We start from the raw sequence: 20921 nt of genomic DNA on the forward strand, positions 1-20921 counted from the left end.
GGGAAAATCCCAGAAATCTCAATATTGGAAGCTGTAAATGTGGTTTGGAGGATTCCATGTGAATAGGCATCCTAGAAACAGCTGGGGCTCCTGAAGGGCTCCAGCACCGTTCCATGGAGGAGCTCTCCCAGGGATTGGGAAGATGGGAAATGACCTGTGAAAGGAAAAAGAGGGATTTTAGTGATTTTTTAGGGGAAATGAGGGCTGGAACACCCCCAGGGATCTGGTGCCATGGGGTGCCGGTCTCCAGGTGTGATCTCAGGGTGTGATCCTGGGGATGCTGCTGGTCCTGGTGTGCTCCTGGGGAGATCTCCGTGATCCTGGGGATGATCCCAGTGTGTTGCTGAGAGAGCCCAGTAAGATCCTGCCTGTCCCGGGAGTGATCCAGGTGTAGCCCGCGTGAACCTGGCAGCCCTGCAGCTCATCTGGGTATGGCTCCCACGATCTCCCATCGGCTCCTGGTGAGATCCTGAGGATGCCAGGGGTGATCCCAAGGGGATCCTGCAGCCGGGCCTGGTGTGGCCCCAGGGGAATCCCAATGAGATCCCAGGAATAGTGTGGCTGAACCTGGTGTGGCCCTGGTGATTCCAGGGGTGAGCCTGGCACGGTCCTGGTGATTCCGGGGAGATTTTAGTGATGCCGTGATTTTAGTGATCTCCTGAGGAGATCCTGGTGGTGCAGCGGCTGACCTGGAGGAGATCCCGGCAGTCCCGCGGCTGATCCCGGTGTGCCCCGCTGACCCCTTCCTGGATCCCGGTGGGATCTCAGTGGCACCCATGCTGATTCCCGGCGATCCCTGGAACGATCCCAATACGATCCTAAGGAAGTCCCGGCGGTGCTGCGGCTGATCCCGGCGGCATCCCGCCGGCACCGCGGTTGATTCTGGCGTGCTCCCGGTGCCCGCCGTGGCCTCGCCGATCTCGGGGGTGATCCCGCCGTGTGCCCAACAAATTCCCGGCGGGGCCGCGGCTGATCGCGGCGACATCCCGGGCCCCATGCCGGCGTGTCCCAGGGCTCGGCGGCCGCTCCCGGAGGGCTCCCGGTGCTGCGCGGTGCCGCGGGAGGAGGAGCCGGCGGCCGGGGCGGATCGCGGCGGGGCCGGGCCGGGCTGGGCGCGGGTGGCGGGGGGGCCCCGCCGGACCATGTGAGGAGCCCCGACGGGGCGAGCGGGGCCTCCCCGGCCAGGGGGCACTTGCGGAGCCCCGCGCCCGCCCACCCACCATGGGGGATTTCTACGACCCGGAGCACCCCACGCCGGAGTAAGCGCGGGCCCTCCGCGGCCTCGGGCCCGCCGGCACCGCGCGACCGCCGGCAGCCGGGCCGCTGCACCTTCCCCTTCCCGTTCCCCTTCCTATTCCCGTCCCTTTGCCCCTTCCCTTTCCCTGTCCCGCCACCCTTCCCATTCCCTCGGTCCTCCCGCCGGTCCGGGGTAGGCCGCGCATCCCCGGCCTTGCGTGATGGCCGCGGCCGGGGCGGGCGCGGGGAGGGCGGGCAGGGAGCGCGGGGAGGGCGGAGAGCGGGCGGCGGGAGCGGCGGGAGCGGCCGCGCCGGGGCTGGCGGGTGGGTTCGGGGGCTGTGTCCCCCCTGCCCCTGCCCGTGTCCCCTTCCCTGTCCCGTCCCTGCCCGGGAGTGCGCGGGGGGAGTCGGGCGGAGCGTGTGGACGTGTCCCGGCCTCCCCGCGGGGCCATTTTTCAGTACCTTCTTTATTATTATTATTGTTGTTATTAATGCTATTTTTCCTAGTTACCGAGCCTCGTCTTGCTTTTACCCCTGGAATTCTATCCCCCCGGGCGGCCCCTGCCCTGACCCCATTTTCTGCCAGGAGGAAGGAGCCGGGGAAGGGGGAGCAGCCTAATGGCCGGGAACTCCGGTTCTCCTCTGGATGGGGAATTTCACCTACCCACCCCCTTGATCCTGCCAGGGCCTCTGGCTTTATCGCCTCTCCTGAGAAGTCACTCCGGCCCCGCTGGGTTTTTCCCCCCCACCCGTGTCCCGCTGGTTCTCAACGCTATTTTTACATTTTTAGACTTCCTTGCTGAAGGATTCAAGGGCTCCATAAACTTTGCCAGCTCTGGGGTGGAAGGAGCAGACATCTGGCACAGAGCACCCCCCGAGCGATGGCTGGATTGGAGGCAAAGCTAAAAATGGTGGCTTTTTTTGAGCAGGGACAACAGAGCAAACCTTTTTTGAGTGAGTTCTGCCCGCGCCCACCTGGAACAGCTGAGGAACAGCTTCCCCTTGTTGCAGCTGAAACGGTGCGGTGGCTGAGCCTTCTGAAATTAGTGAGGAATGGAGGATTTCATTTGGAATCCAGGTTGTGTTTTGCCAGACGTGGCTCCTGGGATGGGTGTAAATCCTGATTTACTTCAGCTTAACCCTGGTGGGATGATCCCTTCCTGGAGACCCTCTGGTCTCCAAAGGACTCTCTTGTTCATCCCAAAACTTTTAGGCAAATTCAGGTGTTTTACTTTGGAGTGTGTGGAGGGACCTTCATGCCCAGGATTGGTCTGGCACTTTGAATTTGGTGTCCAGAGGTGTCCAGGTTGTCTCATGTCGCTGTCTGCTGTCTAAAAATGTCTAGTGGTGCCAACCTGGGCTTTTGAAAGGAGCTGGAGCAGCTCCTCTAATGACTTTTTAATGAAATTATGGATTAATTTGCCTCATTTTGGGGTTTCCTTGGGATGGGTGTTCCGTGTTGGGACTCAGAAAGTTTTTGGGACATGTCCTGGTGTTTTTAGGGTTGTTGTTTCCCCATCCCCACCTTGAATCCCGGCATTCCCTCTGCATCCAAGTCGCGTTCGTTAGTGACGTGCCTTCATTTGGATGTGCTTTTCCCAGCACAGAACTTTCACCTGGAGAAAAGGATTGTTTGGGATAACTGGCTGGAGGTTGTTAGGAATGTCTGAGGATCTGCTGGGTGTTTGGGGAGAGTGGAATTCAAACCCAGGCGTGCTGGCTGTGGGATGTTCGTGGCTTTCCCCGTTCTGTACCCGCCGCAGGGTGGGATGAGGAGGGATGTGCAGGGTTGTTTTTTTGGGATGAGTTTCTTTTGGAGCTTGGAACGTTGGGATTGTGCTGCTTGGAGTGGGTTGGTCAGAACCTGGTGAATCCTCAGGCTCAGCCTTACTTCTCCTGGGAATTATTCACTGGATGGTTTGGATGCGAAGGGGCCCTAAGGATCATCTCATTCCACCCCTGCTGTGGGCAGGGACACCTTCCACTGTCCCAGGCTGCTCCAAGCCCTGTCCAGCCTGGCCCTGGACCCTTCCAGGGATGCTGCTCAGCTGGAGCTCCAGGCTGGCTGGAGAAGGTGGATGCTGAGCCGGGAGCTGAGCGATGACAAGTCCATGCTGATGGCTTTGACTGGAATTTTCCTGTAGGAAAGGAACTCTGGCTCACTTTTACTTCGTGGGTCGCTCTCCGTGTCCACTTGTCAACCAGAGCTCGGATTCCTGGGAACTTCAGTCTCCAGCAGAGCCAGGTCTCCTTGACTCTTTGGATGCTTAAATTTGGGCCAGCCCAATTCCGAGAGCTTGGAGCTGCCACCGCGTTCCACATGGAGCTTCACCATGGAGCTGCTTAGAATCCCAGTCTGGTTTGGGTTGGAAGGGACCTCAGAGCTCACCCAGTGCCACCCCTGCCGTGGACAGGGACACCTTCCACTGTCCCAGGCTGCTCCAAGTCCCAGTGTCCAACCTTGGACACTTTCAGGGATCCAGGGGCAGCCATGGCTTCTCTGGATAAGCTGTTCCTGTTGGACATGGATGGATGTTTGTATCCTGCTGTGAGCAGCAGCCACTTCCATCTCTTGGTGCTGTTGTTTCCTGGAAGAAGATTCCAAGATCGTCCCCATCCTGAGGGTTCAGGAACCTCTTGGACCAGTGGCACCTCTGTGACAGGGCAGAGTTGAGACTCCAAGGATTTGTTTTCCCTTCTGTCATAATGGAAACTACATTTATCCTTCTGCTTCTGGAGATCTCCTCAATGGGAATTCAGCTCCCTTTTGGGGGAAGATGCTTTTCCAGCCATCCTGATGATCCTGGTGGGGCTTGGTGGTGTGGAGGGTTGGGATTTGGGATTTGTTAATGTGATACAGATTCAGACAGTCTGGAACTCCAGGTTTTTGGTTGTGGCTGTTCCCAAGGATTTTATTTTATTTTATTTTTTAATGCTCATTGGAGCTGTAGAATCTCCCAGGCTGTTCCCTGTTGGTGTCAGTTTGGGACTGGATGTTTTTTTCTGGGAATCTGGATTCTACTTTGTGCCTTTCCCTAAGGAAAACCATCCTTAGGTTGGTTCCCTCTGCACAAGCTCCTGGCAAATGTGCTGTGGTTAAACACCCACACTGAGGTCCTGGAGCACGTTCCAATCCACCTGGGAGATGCTGAGGGGAGGGAAAGGCTGAGTTTTCCACCTGCATTTCCCTTGGAATGCTCCTCCCCTTTATTAAGGAGATTAATGATGGTACCATGGGCTGTGGGATGGAGAGAGGAAAAAGAGAAACTTGACTCTCGCTGCCTGAGCGTATCCATGGGTTTTCCAGCTTTAATGTGTCTGGAAAGTTGGATTATTTAAGGAAAATTCACTTTCTGTGTTTGGCTTTGAGAGCCTGAATGGGGAATTTGGGATGCTGAGCTGGGACATTTCCAGGAGCGGGGCAGCTGGAGCTCCTCAAGACAGCCTGTTCCCAGATCTGCTGATGGGATTTTAAATAGGATTTGTTTGGATATTGAGAAGGGAAGAGAGGAATTATAAACACCTGTCTTTAATGGGCATTTTTCCTTCCAGAATTTTAGAACTCCTTGAGGAAAAGTCTTGAGGATGTCCAAGTGTGGCTCTGGTTGATGGAGTGTTAGTAGAACAGGTTATTTTTCTTTTTCCTTGATTTTTTCCCCGACTTTTCACATTTTTTGAAGGCAAACTTCCCTAAAAATACTCCATCCCTGCAACTGCACCTCTCCTGTGAGCTCCAGCTTTTTGGGATCCACCCCAGAGGCTACAATCCCCAGGACTGACGTGAAGCTGGACCTAAAATTCAGGAGATTGTGAGCCAGGAGTCAAAATTTGCTCCCAAAGTACTGATGTGAGGAAGAGGCATCAGGCTGGATCAGGAAGGAGCTGGAGCTCCTTGTGGAGCCTCATTTCCAGTGGATTCCCTCTGGATTGCTCTAAGATTTTACAGCTTCCCCAGCATCTCTGTAATTCCATTATTCTCTTCCTGTTTGAAATGCAGCAGCAGAAATTTTCCAGCTGGAAATCCAAAGTGTGTCATTCCCAGGTAGCAGGAAATAATTATAATTCCCAGCTTTTTGCAGTGTGGAAATCCAACAGGAAAAAAAACAACTCCAGAACCTGGTGCTTGGTGTTTGCCTGCACAACCCATTCCCAGTTTGGAATTTTATGGCAAATTTCTGGTGTAAAGGAGCATGAAAGGGATTTATTGTCTCCTGTGGAATTGAGAGCAATTCCCAAGGTGTCCCTGCTCCTGCTGGGCAAAATCCCAGGACATTAAACTTCAGCTATAATTAGGTATGAAATAAATCCGTGGAGAATTTCTATTTCTTTCTATTTATTTCTGTTTATTTATTTCTATTTATTTATTTCTGTCAAAGGAGTGACTCTGAGCTCATCCAGGGCTGACCTTGCAATGTTCTGTTCTGTATTTTTTGGGCTGCAGGTTGCAGCTGCTCCCCTTTGGAATGGTATTTTTTTGGGGGGGGGGGTCACCTCATGATTTTGCCTTCTTGGTAAATTTGTGATGAGTGTGGACTCCGAATGGGATATTTGGGGCTTGGAGGTGGTGAATTTTGGGAATATTTGGTGTTGCATTTGGCGTGGTGACACTGAGATTTCATGGTTTTGCCTTAGTGTGAATTTTGGCGTGGAGGAGACAGGATGACTTCTTTTTTTAGGGATGTTGGGAATGGGTACCACGGATCCATCTGTGTCCTAAAGACAGAATTCCTTATTTTCCAAGCGTTTTGGGAGACAAAGGTGCCGTGCAGTGCCTGGGGGGTGGTGAGGCCATTGAGGCTCCATAAGATCCGGGTTGGAATTTGCTGCCCCATTCATGGAAAATCCCCTGGGGTGGGGATACCGGGGTCAGGGAGGTGATGGAGGGCTGGAAATCCCTGATTTTCCCGGGAAAGCAGCAAGTGCTGGATCCTGGGGGCCATTCCCAAATCCTCCCCCTTTGAGGGAGGGGCGTTGCTTTGCTTCTCCGAGGAGTTTTTTTTTCCCTAGTTTTTAGCACAAATCCCAAATTCTCAGGTGGAGCCTCAGCACCTCTGCACTTCCAGGTGCTGGGAGTGAATCCCAATCCCTGGGAATGAATCCTCATCCTTGGGAATGAATCCATGTCTCGATCCCTGGTAGCAGCAATTGTAAGTAAACTGGGAATTTTCTGATTGTTATTTTTATTGTTTTAAAATTCCTAAATTCCTCAGGTTTTCAGGTTCCAGAACTTCCTCCTGAAATCTTTTTCCTGCTCAAACTTAGTTTAACTTAAATGGAGGAGTTTACAAAGAGCAACTTTAAAAAAAGCAATTTAAACAGAGTAACTTTCTATGGGCACAGATAATTTTGGGATTTGAGCAAAATGAAAAAAAAAATGGGATTTTTTTTCCTTTTTATTCCCGCTAATTCCTACATTTTCAGTCCTGGAAGTGGCTTTGTGCTGGTAGGGGGAATGTTTTGATGGTGGAACAGAGCCTGAGCTTTAAGCCTGGCCTAACCTTGGCTTTTGGACAATTTTAGTTTGAGTTAGGAATTGTCAGTGAGGGGGGAAATTCCAGAGTGAAATGATGGCCTTGGCTGCTGTGATCCCAGCAATGCCCCGCTCCTGTCTCCGAAGTTTCCGTGGAATTACGGATTTTATGTGGACTGGGGAGTTCTTTGTACAGCTGGGTTTTAATGTGGATTTTGGGGATCTCGGTGCAATTCCCACCCGTGGTGTTCCACAGGGAGAGATCCCTGGGAAACCGTCCTGGAGGTGCTGAACTGCATTGGGGTTTGGATCCAGGCTCCTCCTTCCCTCTGCACCCTGGGTGGACTCAGGGATGTGCCTGGGTTTTGGGATTAAAGTTGGGAAAATGCAGTTGGAATTGTGGGATTTTTTCCCTTGGATGGCTCTTTGTGCCCAGGGAGGGATTAGAGGCAGGGATTACCTGGGAAGTGATCCCATGGCCGTGTGATTTATGGGAAGGTGCTGACTCCAAAAGCTCCAGCTGGAATCTCCTTCCCTGCTCCCAGAGGAGGAGGAGGGGAAAGTTTTCCAAAAGCCCTGCTTGGAATTTCAGTGGGGATTTGTGCCTCTATTTTGGGTCCTGTCCCACTTGCACCCCCATCCTCATCCTCATCCTCACCCTTCCATCCTCATCCTCTCCCTCCCTGTGCCAGCTGAATCCCTTTCCCATCTTTGCTTTTCCTGACTGCTGTCAGGATTTCAAGTGGAATTTGTTCTTCAGGTGTGCCCTGAGCAGAAAGGGAAAAGCAGGATTTTGGGAGAGTTTGGGAATTCTCAGGCAGTTGGGGAAAGGAGCAGAGAAACTGAGTATATTTTTCTTTATTGGATCTTTTTCCTGGAGCACATATTGACTTCTTTAAAATCCTACAATTAGAACAGATAAATTATGGAATAATTAATAAATTAAGTCAGCCCCTCCTCATTTTTTTTATAAATGAAATTATGAATCCTTATTTTCAATATATTTATCTCCTCCTTTCCCTGGTATATCCAGTCCTCCCTGTTCTTTCCTATTCCAGTGTCCCTTCCCTTGCTCCAAACTTCCAGCTCCAAACTCTCAGTGGGAATGTTGTCTAAACCAGGAAATGGGGATTTTGGGAAGCAGGAGAGCTGGATTTGGGGATGTACTGCAGCACAGGTACCTTGACCTCATTTTCCAGGGAACTCAGTTTGGATTCCACCTCCTGGTTAAGTCAGATTTTTTTCCAGGGATTTTCCCTCCTCATGTGAGTGCTTTTTCCTTTCCACTCTCCATGTTTTTTTTTTTTTTGGGGGGGGGGGGGGGGGGGGGGGGGGAGGGAAGGAGCAGGATTTCCTGTCTCCTTCCCAACTCTTTTCCTGCTTGTCCATTTTCCATTTGCAGTGTGGTTTTTTTTTTGGGAACAGGGACACCTTGGGATATTAAAAGCCCAGTGCCCTGCACCAAAGACTTCTCAGGAATTGCTCCAAATATTCCATTAATATTCCATGAAGCACAGGGACAGCTGCACTTTTGTCCTTGTTTTTTATCCCACGTTTAGGGATTCACAAACAGAGGAGTAAATGCACTTCAGGCCTGGGGGTGTTCCAGCAAATTCTGCAGTCTGGAGGATGGAAATTGAAGGGGAAATTGGGGATGGATATGTGGAAGGAATTCCTGGATGTGAGGGGAGTGAGGCACTGGAGCAGTTTTCCCAGAGAAACTGTGGATGTTCCATCCCTGGAAGTGTCCAGGGGCTGGAGGTGCTGGGAATGGGATGAGCTGTAAGGTCCCTTCCATTCTGCAATTCTGGGATTCTAGGAATGAGAGCAGCAGAGAGGGAATTTCCACCCCAGCTCCCAGGGAATTGCATTCCCAGCAGAAATCCTGGATGCAGCTCTCCATCAGCATCCAGGAAAAATGGGAAAACCCACCTGGAGAATTCTTTTTGGGCTTTGAGATCCTGTTGGAATTCCAGGTTTCCACCTGAGGTGTTGGTTTGGTTTCTTGCCTTCCAGTTTCCTTAGCCCTGCTGTGGATGAGGGTGATGCTCCATGGAATTCCAGCTGGAATATCCAGGATATTTTGGGCTAACCCATCCTAAACAAAACAGGTTAATTCCCAATTTCCTGAGCTGAGCTTTTTGCATTTAGTTCCCTTTCTTTGGACATTGAGGTGGCTTTCAAATGGATCCCTGTGAATTCCTGAGCTGAATTCCTGCTGGGAATGGGCCTTTTCAGCTCCCAGGGCTGTTAGGCTGCTGATACTTAGAGAAGAAAAGCTCCAGGCTTCCAGATTTTCCTCTTTTAAAGGGAAGAAAAGAAAAAAAAAAAGGGGGGGAGATGAGGCTCCTAAAGTTTTGTCTTTTAGACTTTAAGAGGCCTGAGAGCATTTTTTTGGGCTCCTTTTACATCAGGAAAACCAGGATAAAATTCCAATTGTTGTGTGGGTTGCACTTAAAAAAGGGAGAAAACTCCCTTCAGCTCAACCTGTTGAAGCGCCAAGAAATGCTGGAGCTGCTGAACCCTGGAATTAAAATTAAATTTTACTTTTCATCACCATTCCCATGACAAAACTAGGATGTTTCCATCAGGAGAGAAGCTGATGAAGTTTAAGTATAAAAAATAGGTCAAAATATGGCTCCATGTAAGGAATCTTGGTCAAAATGTGGTCTCAAATAAATAATTTTGGTTGAAATGTGGGTCCATGCAAAAAATCATGGAAATGTGACCCATGTAAAGAATTTTGATATAAATGTAGTTCTGTAGCCTTAGAAACGTTTTTCTTGGAATATAATTGGTGTTTAATTTTTGTATTTTTAACAAAATTAACACATCAAGCTGCCGGAAATAGATCAAAGGTGGTGAAGCTTCCTGGTGGTGGGGTTATTTTTTTGTTCTTTGGTTGATTTTGTGGTTTTTTAGGTTATTTTAAAAATTTATTCAGCACTTCTCAGGGTGTTCAGTTTTATTTTGGGTTTTACCAACTCTTTTCTCTTGACTTTCCCAGCAAGGAGCCACAAAAGTGCAGGAATTCCATGTTCATTTTTTTTCATCCCAGTTTGATTTTTGGTGCCTGCAGGGAGCAAGGTGCAGCTGAGGGAATTGCTCCAAACCTGTGGAGCTGAAAAAGTGCTGGAAAAGCCCTGGGTTATATTTTGGGATGGATCCTGAGCTTGGAGCAGGGGGATTTTATGTAATTTCATCTCAGCGTGGGAGGAATTTGGCACAAGGTTCCCGAGGGAACGGCAGCGCCTTCCCTAATTTTGGAATTCTATTTTTATTTTTTTTATTATTTTTTTTTTTAACTGGGGAGAAGGAAGAGGCTGAGAAGGAAATGGATCCCATAACCTTACTTTAGGAAGGTAACACCTGTTATTTTAATTGATGGAATCCCAGAATCCCAAAAGGTTTGGGTTGGAATGGGATCATCCTTTCCCACAAAGGGACACTTTCCACTATCCCAGGTTGCTCCAATTCCCATCCAGCTTTGCCTTGGACACTTCCAGGGATGGAGATCTCCTTTTTCCTCTCTTTTTCCTGCAGGATTTTTCTGGAATCTGAAAGATCCCAACTCTCTTTTCTCCTTGTCGTTAACTGTCCTTGTTTTTAATTATAAACACAAAATTTAATTACCTCTCTCCCAATATACAGCTGATTAAAGATGGATTTTTGTGTATAAAGAGAGTTAACATTTGGTTTAGAGCCCTCAGCTTCTACATGGTGGTTGTAATTTTCTGCTGCATCTTCTTAGGAAGTCTGGAAAATCTTCCTGGAAAAACTGAGGTTGGTAAAGACCCTTAAATCATCAAATACAAGGTTTTTGTTGAGTGTTGGCCCCACAAAACCTCTAAACACAAACTCCCAAACCTTGTGACGCTTCCAGAAAGTCCTAAATTCCTCTTTTGGTGATCCTGAAATTGTAAGCAAATTTTAGGCCTTAATTCCAGTCTCTGAGTTCTCCTGAATCCGTGGGATTTGGAATTCCTGGCTTGCCTGGCCCCATTAAATCCCATCTGCTCCACAGGCTGGAACTCACAGCTCAGGTCTCCTTGATGGAATCAAACCCCCTTGGAGCTGCTCTGGGAATAATTTATAGTCTTTTAATTACCTGCATCACTTGGATGGGAGCCTTTGGAGGGGCAGGAGAATATTCCTGAGTGGAAAGTTCTTCCCAGCACTTTCCTTTGCTCCTAGTTCCCAGCTGGTGATGGTTTCAGTGGGAACGTGGGTGGTTCTTGTTCCGTCACCGCGTCCCGGTTGCTCCAAAATGAAAATTTTGACTTTTTCTTCCAGAATTGGATATTTCTCATTGAGCTGATGCTTGAGGTGGAACCTGTGAAGTTTTCTGTGGCAAATCTTGGGCTTTGTCACCACAACAGTACTGAAAAAAAATGTAGGAAAATTCCAGTTCTGAGCTGTGTTGGAGAGCTGGAGAGGGATTTTGGGATCTCTGGCAGATCCATGACAGGGATGGGTGAACTGTTGATGTCTTGCCTGAGGTTTGTTGGTGGGGCCAAGAAATTCCCTGACACTCTCCAGGGAATTGATTAAAGCTGGGAGAGGGAGTTGTGTTCCTATTCCTTCTTCCCTGAGGAGAAACGTCTTTGCTGTGGGATCAGAGCAGGGAACTTGAAAAGAGGGGAAAGTTGAGAAAACCCAACTTTCCTGTTGGCTCAGCATGGAGAATGATCCTAATTAATTCCTTTTCAAGCTGCCAAAATAGGGATTAATTATGCAAATCGCCAGGGCAGACGCACAGCAGTCAGACCTTCATTAATAACTTTAATTTCTCTTGATAAGGGGCAGAAACTTTCGATTATTCAGGAAAACATTCAAATGGGAAGAATCCCAAATCCACCTTTTTCAGTCACATTTTTGAGGGTTTTATTCCCGCAGCGTGTTGGAGTAACTGGTGACAACACCATGCCAAAAATTCTCTCCAAAAAGGTTTGCTCTGTCCTAATCCATGTGGGATTTTCCAGGGAATTTTGGAGCCTCCCAGCTGTGGTGTGCTCCTGTCAGAGCCGGGTTTGTGTCCAGGTGCTGTTGGTGTTTCCCTCACTCTGTGTCCCAAAACCATCCCATTCCAAATCCAGATATCCAGGCTTCCATTTTTTATTCCTACCTGGTATTCACACCTTCTTTTCCTGTTTTGTTTTTTTCTTTTCCATGTTTCCCTGGCTGGATTGCAATAGAGAAGAAGAAAATGAGGTGAGTAAAAACCAATTCCAGCATGCCTGGATCTCCTGTGAGCCCAGCTGGGTTGGTTTGACTGAAACATTCCATGAATCCAGAGTCACTGAGGGGCTGGATAAAGCAAATGGGTGCTTTTCTGGGACTCCTCTTGTTAAATTTGGGAAGGAAGGGCAGTAATTCCCATTAAATTTGGGAAGAGGCAAATATCCTCTTTAAATTTGGGAAGGAGGGGTGATAATTCCCATTACATTTGGGAAGGAGATGTGGTAATTGTCATTAAAATTGGGAAGGAAAGGCAGTAATTCCCATTAAATTTGGGAAGGAAGGTCAGTAATTCCAATACCACTTGTGCCACAAGCACATGGGCGGTGATGGCGCAGCTCGGTGTGGGTTGATGCTGATTATATTTAAAGACTTAATTTGTAAAAATAATGACTTTTGCTGCCTGTGACTCAATTAATTTATTGGGAAAAGAGAAAACATGGAGGCCTGGGATAGATTTTAATCTCCTGGTTTTGGAATGAGAGCTGTTAATCATTTTGGATGTGCTTTTTTTTTTTTTTTTTTTCCATTTTGGGTAATGTTCCCTTTCTGTAAAACACAAGAGGAAGGAGAATTCCTCTTTTCCCACAGAGCTTTCCCAATAATTCCCACCTATTACATTTACCAAGTTACATGTGGAGTGAGTTTCAAATTCTGGAAATTGTGTTTTGTTCAAGTTGCTGTTATTTAAGGAAAAAAAAAATTCCCCAGAAGGGTGAACACATGAGGGGAAATATCCTGGAATGTGGCAGTTTTTTGCCTGCAGATCCCATATTTGGGAAAAGGTGGATCTATCCAAACCCCCTTATTACTGTTATTTCAAAGCTGTTGTGCTTGAAAATAGAAGGATTTTGATCAAAATGTTGATGCTTATAATAATGGCACCAAAGTTGTAGCAAGAAGGAAAACTCTGAAATGCTGATTTCCTGAATTTCCAATATTTTGAACTGTACATTTATTAATTTATAATTTATATGATTAAAGAATCCCTGATAAGAATTTGGGTTCAGAACTGTGGAGATCCTTCAGGCTATGGTTGGAGAGAAACCTGCTGGCTTCTCTTGTCCCAGGCTGGAGTAAAAAAAAGTGGGAATTTGTTTCTTGTAGTAATTAAATAATTGGTCCAGGAATCCCCCAAAATGCTGTTCCCTCATTCTTCAGGAGGCTGAACTCCTAGAGGGGTGTGGTCTCAGTAGTGTTCATTCATTCATTCTTCACTCTTCCATCAATTAATTGATATAAACTCGTGGATTATTCCCAGGATCCCTTTTGATGTGTGGATTCTCTGGGAAACAGGGATGGCATTTTCAGCAGGACTTTGTGGAGTTGGTTGTGACTTGTGGTGAGAGGAGCCCATTTCAGAGCTGGAGGTGCTCCTTTTTTGCAGAGTCAGTGTTTTGGGTGCCCTCTTAGCCATGAAACTCCTTTAAAATCATGCCTGGAACGTCCCATTATAAAAATCATGGATTTCAAGGAAATGCTTTTGGGTTTTGTTCCCAGTTTTCCCACAGTGAAGGGAATTTGCTGCTGCAGATCCAGAGTGGTGCTGGGTTTGGTCACCAGGACGAGATATGGATAAACCATTAAAAGGTGCTCACAATGAAACCCCATATGTGTTGAAAAAGAGGATTTTTTGGGATATGAGATATCCCAGGGTGCAAAAAACCCAGGATTTCCAATCCACCAGTGTCTCATTAATCATTTACTGCGGTGCCTTGAGCCTGGGCAGCTGCACGTTGTTTTCCATGAGTTAAAGGATAACAAAATCCTTAATAATTGACAGGGGGCTGCAGGAAACTGCTGCTTCTGCCAAAAATGTGCTCGTGGCACAGCTGTGGCAGCAAAACCCAGCTCTGGACAATTTGGATACGACTCTTCCCGTTGGAATTAGGGTGAACACACAAAATGTAATTCCCAGAGAAGCTGTGGCTGCCCCTGGATCCCTGGGAGTGTCCAAGGGCAGGTTGGACTCTGCTTGGAGCAGCCTGGGATAGTGGAAGGTTTCCCTGCCCAAGGTAGGGGTGGAACAGGATAATCCTGAGGGTCTCTGCAACCCAAACCATTCCAGAATTCCATGATTCTGGTGCAGTTTGGATTTTTGGAGACAGGGACTGTTGACAACAAAGCCCTTTTCCCACTTGATCTTGTCCAGGATTTTATTCCTGGGACATAGTTGAGATGTAAGATTTAAAACAGAGGGAGAAATGCCCAAGTGGGTGAATGTAGAGTGCTGTGTGCTCTGAAAATGCCTGGATTTGGGCTTGGAAGGTTCTGAGTGAGCTCCTGGGCAGGAGGCAGCCAGAACCTCCTGGTGGGAAGGACATGGAGCTTGGAGCAGTCGTTTGATCCAGAGGTGACGGAGTCATCATGCACCACTTCGTCCTGATGGGAATTCCTGAGGAGCTGTTAATTAATGCTGGTCTGGGCCTGAGCCTGGGGACTTGCAGGAATTAGTAATGACCAGGAGGAGGCTGTTGGGGGGAGGTGGGAAAGGATGGGGTTTAAATTCCTGCTGTAGTTGTTGGTCTGGTTTTGCTGGAACCAAATTCCACAATCCCAGAATGGTTTAGGTGGGATGGGACCTTCAGGATCATCCATTGCCATTCCTGCCATGGGCACAGACGCCTCCCACTGTCCCAGGCTGCTCCCAGCCCTGTCCAGCCTGGCCTTGGACACTGCCAGGGATCCAGGGGCAGCCACAGCTGCTCTGGGAATTCCATCCCAGTCCCTGCCCACCCTCCCAGCCAGGAATTCCCAATTCCCAATATCCCATTTACCTCTGCCCTCTGGCAGTGGAAGCCATTCCCTGTGTCCTGTCCCTCCATGCCTTGTCCCCAGTCCCTCTCCAGCTCTCCTTGAGCCCCTTCAGGCTCTGCCAGGGGCTCTGAGCTCTCCCTGGAGCCTTCTCCAGTACTGGAAAGCTGCATCCAGGTAGAGTCACATGAAAACAAATGCACTTTAAGCTTAAAACTCGGGGTCTTTTGTAGCCACAGAAAGAGCATTAAAAATGCAGAGTTTTACCCTCAATTAACTTTGTAAGCTGGACTCTCTTTCCTAAAAAGTAAGAATTAAATGATAAAAGGACTTGGAGCTTGGTTATTAATAAGTCGGATAAAAAGTCTCAGCCCAAACCTCAGAGGAGGCTTAGTTTCAGGCTGGAGAAGTCTGAGGAATTGATTTTTTCAGGACAGAGCCAGGCAATGAAGACAGACCCAGGGTATGCATTTCTCTTTTATCATCATGAAAAATTCACCAGGTGAAAGAAAACACTGCAGAACTGAGTTCAACCCCCTCAAAATCCAATTCCTCCAACTGCATCTTCTTTTTCTTCTGCAGGGCAAACCTGAAACAGTGCCGAGAGCTGGTTTTATCAAAGGCCCTGTGTTCAAAGGCGTCGCCTCAAGCCGCTTTTTGCCCAAAGGCACCAAAACCAAGGTTAACCTTGAGGAGCAGGGAAGACAAAAAGTGTCTTTCAGCTTTAGTCTAACCAAGAAAACTTTACCCAATCGATTCCTGACTGCTCTGGGAAACGAGAAACAAAATGAAACTCCCACCCCTCCAGCTGTTCCCCTTCCGACTGATTTTAACCCCAAAAATAAATTGGACCTGGGCGACTCCGCCAGTTCAGCGGAGGAATCTTCGCCTCCAAAACCGAAGGTAGAACTGGGGAAGATTCATTTTAAAAAACATTTACTGAACGTTACGGCAAAGCCAGCCCCAGCTCTGGCAGCACCGCTCCCGGCTCCGGTAACAGAACCAGTGGCCTTGGCCGTGGATTTTCCCCCCACGCCGCCGCCTCCTCCCCCGCCACCACCGGCATCACCAACTCCGGTTCCTGGAGCCACGGCCCTGCTGCCGGTGACACCGATGCCGGCACTGCTGCTGTCACCGCCCGGCGAAGCCGAAGCCCCTGTGACCAGGGAGCCGAGCCATGCGCTGCCCAGGGAGGCCTTGGAGCAGGACGCCAAGCAGGATTCGGTGTCGCACGGCTCGGAGGAGCACGTGGCTCAAACTGCACCCGAGCAGACGGAGATAACCCCGCCGAAGGAAGATTCCCATATTGGGAAGGAGGATGAGGTTTCTGACAGCTCCAAGGGTGCTCCCGTGTGCTCCCGGAGGCAGGGGGCTAAGAGGAAGTTCTCTCAGTCAGATGGCGCGCCGCAGGGCTCCGAGTCCGATGAGGATTCCGTGAGGACCTCCTCCAGCCAGCGGTCGCATGAGCAGAAGATCTCCAGCACGGAAAAGGAGAGAGATCCCAGACGGAGCTCCACGTCCCTCCGGGGCGATGACCTGGGCAAATCCTCGTCGCGCTCCAGGTCGGACAGGGATGAGAAATACTCGAGCTATTCCAAATCAGAGAGAGACTCTTGGTACTCCTCTTCCCGCTCCCGCTCGGACAGAGAGAGGAGGCGAAGCCGGTCTCATTCCCGTTCCCGCTCCGATCGCAGCTCCCGAACCAGCTCCTCCTACTCGAGGTCGGAGCGCTCGCATTACTACGACTCAGACCGCCGGTACCACCGGAGCTCCCCGTACCGGGAACGGTCGCGATACTCCCGGTCGTACGCGGACAGCCGGGCACGGGAGAGCTCGGACTCAGAGGATGAGTACAGGAGGACACATTCCAGGTCCAGTGACTCTAGGCGTACGTCCTCCCATTCCTCCTCCTCCTACAGAGACTCGAGATCCTCTTACTCCAAGTCAGACAGGGACAGCAAAGTGGAATCGTCGCACGCCGACGTGGACCGGCGAGGGAGGTCGTCTTCGAAAGCGGATCGAGATTCCAAAAGGACTTCTGAAAGTGAAGTATCCAAAAGGTGCTCTCCCCTCGATGAACTGGGCTATCGGAAGGGGTCATCCCATTCCAAGCCCGACAGTAATGTGAATTCCTCCCGCTATAAATCCACCCCTTCCAAGGCCCCCGCACCAAAGCCTGATAAATTTAAGAGTTCTTTCTGTTGTACAGAATCGATCGAAGAAATCAAGTCCAAGTCTAATTCTCTAGATTTAGAGACCTCTTGTGTAAAGAACAGTGAGATCAGGGTGTCCAGTGTGAAAAAGTTGGAAAGGGAAAAGACACTTTCTCAGTTAAATCAGCTCAGCGATTCTCCCACTTTGCCGAAGGGCGACGAGTCCAAGGCAGGTTTGGCGAACTCAAAATCCGAGGAACTTGCAGCAAACGAAGGCCACGACAGTGTTAAGGAGCAAGAAACATTCTTAAAGGCAAAGCACGATCCCTTAAGGACGTGTTTCCCCAAGGAATCGAGCATGAACGGCTCCCCAGATTGTCAGGATGAGGGTCTGGCAACTTCCAGTGCCTCCAAAGCAGAGGATGTCGCTGCGCCCTCTGACCACAGCCCGGGTTGGTCGGAAGCGTTGCCTGCCATCAAGACGAGCCCGTCGTATCCATTGCCATCCAATGGGTTTGAGAGCACGGATGTGTCCCAAGAGCAAGAGCCGGATGAATCCCGGGTCCAGTCCAGCGAGTGCAACAGCCTGTTCCAGGAAGTGGAGGCTCCAGAGCCACAGCAGCCGGAGGAAGCCACCCCTCTCCCTGTTGTGAATGTAGATCCCACTACAACTGTCCTTAAGAAGTTGGATGAGGAGGTGACTCCGTGTGACAAAACCAAAGAACCTGTTTTTTGCTACATTTCCGATGATGCCACCCCTGGTTTGTATCACTCGGAAGTGGAAATCGTAGCGGAACCCATGGATTTGAAGACTACATCCGAGACTTTCCTGGATGTTCAGGTGGAGCCGCAGACGGTGACGTGCGATTACGAGAGTACGGAGGATTCCCATTCCAAGTCTGCCGGGCAGGATGAGCACGGCCATCCTTCCCATAGAATCAGCCTGGCAGTGGAAAGCTTGAGCAGGGATTCCTCCCAGGATAGCTGTTCCCAGAGGCTCCAGTCGGATCATCCTGTGCCGGAGGAAAGTGTCTCTTCCAAATGGGACGTGCCCCCGCCCGGTGTGTGCCAGGAGCCGCTCCAGCATTCAGAAACCGAAGAGATGCTGGAGTTGGATGTTCAGCACGTTGATCTTGGCTCACCAAAAAGCAAGTCATCGTTCCAGAACGAACATTCCTACTATTCAGAAGTGCCGCTGGAGCACCGCAGCAGAGAGGTCGTGGAAGAAAGTGCTGTTTCCACTGAGGGAGTTGAGCTGGATGAGCCGAGGGTTCAGTGTCCCGGCGTATCGGCCGAGAGGGTTGAGGGAAGCGAGCCCATGGTGGCCTCAGCTTTTCAAGAGGATTTGTATCCCTCCTCCGATGTCATCGTCACTGCAGAGGACACGGAGATGGTGACCCAAGCCCCAACGTGCGACAGCAGCGGCAACACCTCGGAATTCATTCCTGGCGGCCATGACGATTATTCCGACACGGGGGACAGCGACAGCGAGGGAGGCAGTGAGAACAGCGACACGGAGGACTCGGATTCCGATGATGGGACGCCACGGAAGAGGCTCCAGTCGGTTGTGGTGGTTCCCAAGAACTCCACCATAGCCATGGAGGAGAGCAGCCCGGGCTCCTCCCGTAGCCACCGGCGCTTCTCCGACCACTGGGATGATGAGCGGCCCGAGCCCAGCAGACCCTACTACGAGGAGAGGTCAGAAAACACGGGGAGTAAAGGTGGCCCCCAGGTGGAGAGCAGGTGTTCTCCCAGAGGGATGGAGAATAGTCCGGCAACCTCCACGGAGCTGAGCAGGAAGGAGCAGGAGGAGCTGCGGGCGGATCCGTGCCAGGCCCAGAGCGACGGCGTGGACAGCACGAGCCAGGCGGACCTGACGGCCGATTCCCACGGCAAATCCGGCGCTGAGGAGAGGATGGTGCTGCCGGACATGGTGGCCATGGGAAGGACCATGGGCCGGCCAGAGGAGCAGCCCTTCTGTGTCCCAGAGAGTTTGGAAAGCTCTGACACATCCCGACTCCAAATGGGCTCTTCCAAACCTGACAGTCGGCAAGGGCAGGGCGCGTTGAACCAGTCCGGCCTCGGAGACTACTCCAGGCTGGATGGTTTCCGTGCCCCGGAGGAGGTGGGTGCTGTGGGCTGGGACTTCTCCCAGCCGGAGAAACCCAGCAGCACCTACCAGCAGCCAGACAGCAGCTTTGGGCTGTACTCAGGCTACGTTTACCAGCCGGGATCGGGAGCCTATCCCAGCTCCCAGAGCTACTGGCAAGGCAATGGTTACTGGGATGCGAGGGCAGCCAGCAGAGCCTCCGTGGTGAGCTACGAACGCATCCAAGGGCAGGTGCCGGATTCCCTCACGGAAGACCACGAGGAGTACGAAGAGGATGAGCGTTGGGATGAGGATTGCAAGTCCCGCTTTCCCAGCCCCTCTGGAAAATCCCAGATGCCCGGGCAGAAGGAAAAGGGCTCGGTACAGGCACACGAAATCAGCAGCAATTCCACCAAGGAGTCGGTGCCGGGCGGGGAGAAGAAGGAGGAGGTGAAAACTTCGGAAAAAAACGACGTGAAAGAACGGGGCCCCCCCAAAAAAAGGCGGCCGGAGTTGGAGAGTGACTCGGAGAGCGACGGCGACTCCGGGGAGAAGAGGAAGGGGAAGCTGGAGGGGGAGCAGGTGGAGCCAGCTCCGCAGGATTCCTCCATGGTGGGCAGGCTGTGCATCATGGATGACTTCAGGGATCCCCAGCGCTGGAAGGAGTTTGCCAAGCAGGGGAAGATGCCTTGTTACTTTGACCTCATTGAGGAGAACGTCTACTTGACAGAGAGGTAACTGCTGCTTTAACCTTGTTTTAATTCCCAGAGCGAGTTTGGGATTTGACTTCCATTTGGTTCCAGCATGGTTGGGTTTTTATGGCCAAGTTGGCATCCTTTGGAGGGAGGGGCAGGGATGTTGCATTCCCCACATTTGGCAAAGCTACCCCGGGCTCTCTTCTTCTGAAGAGAATCCCCCAGTTTGGCCCAGACAGTCCCAAGTGCTGGGAAGAGTTGGAAAAGTGAGAGGATCAGAGGGAAAGGTTGGTTAATTTATATCTTTTTTTATAGCTTTACCAGATCCTGCCTGTTGAATGTCCCCAAATGCCAGCTCGCTCCCTTTCTGTTGGCACAGGGAATTTTCTCTGGGTATGGGAAAACTTTTGGACAAACAAGATGCTTTTCCAGAGATTTTGGTTACTTCCATATCTTTATTTATCATCTCACAGGAACTTTTTTAGACCTAATTGCCATAATCTGGGTTTTTTTGCTTATGTGTTTTTTATCTTGTTGGGATCTACACTACAGAGCATTCCCCATGAAATATCATGGAAGCTAAAATATGATTTAGTGGATATCCTGCTTTTTGTCTAACTCTGATTTTCTCTTCTTTTTCATCCTCTCACTCGGCAGCATACCAGAGGCCGAAGTAACCAAACCCTCCAATTTGCCTTATTAAAATATAGATGTCCAAATAAACATAGCCAGGGAGGAGAAAGGAAAAAGAGCTAAATGTCCTGGGAATTCTCTTTAAGAATTCACCTTTTGTCATCACAAAGTCATCCTTGGTTATTCCTGTCTCTCCCAGTGGTTATCCTAGGGTTGTCGAGAAATTTACTTCCCATGTTTTTCCAAAAACCCCTGGTAAGGATTGAGGAGGAATGTCTCCAGCTGGCTGCTGTCTCACCTGTATTTCCTTGCCTTGGCTTCCCCAGGAAGAAGAACAAATCCCACCGGGATATCAAGCGGATGCTGTGTGAGTGTCCCCCTCTGTCCAAGGAGGAGCGGGCACAGGGGGAGGTGGCCTGTGGAGAGGATTGCCTCAATCGCCTGCTCATGATCGAGTGGTGAGTGGGGGATCCATGGATTGACCTGGAGATATCCTGGGAACCCCTCAAATAATCCAGGAATTCTGGGGAGGGGACAGTGAAGTGTCTGTGCTGGCCTGGAGTGAGCTCTGGAGCTTCCAGCAGAAGCTGTGGACCTTTCCCTTTCCCTTTCCCTTTCCCTTTCCCTTTCCCTTTCCCAGGTTGGATGGGGCT

At 50.2% G+C, this 20921-nt stretch overlaps 1 protein-coding gene across 1 annotated transcript in view; it reads left to right on the forward strand.

Annotated features, from left to right (window-relative positions):
• The first annotated feature begins 1457 nt into the window (after window positions 1-1457).
• Window positions 1458-20921, forward strand: part of SETD2 (SET domain containing 2, histone lysine methyltransferase) — a 50344-nt gene continuing 30880 nt past the window's right edge. Inside the window, exons 1-5 of the mRNA XM_062505253.1 lie at window positions 1458-1560; window positions 2027-2132; window positions 11902-11917; window positions 15281-19674; window positions 20595-20726. Of these exons, the coding sequence (XP_062361237.1) occupies window positions 1458-1560; window positions 2027-2132; window positions 11902-11917; window positions 15281-19674; window positions 20595-20726 (4751 nt within the window). The remainder of the gene's footprint in view (window positions 1561-2026; window positions 2133-11901; window positions 11918-15280; window positions 19675-20594; window positions 20727-20921) is intronic.

This window comes from Cinclus cinclus, chromosome 1, assembly GCF_963662255.1.
Source record: "Cinclus cinclus chromosome 1, bCinCin1.1, whole genome shotgun sequence".
Lineage (NCBI taxonomy): Eukaryota > Metazoa > Chordata > Aves > Passeriformes > Cinclidae > Cinclus > Cinclus cinclus.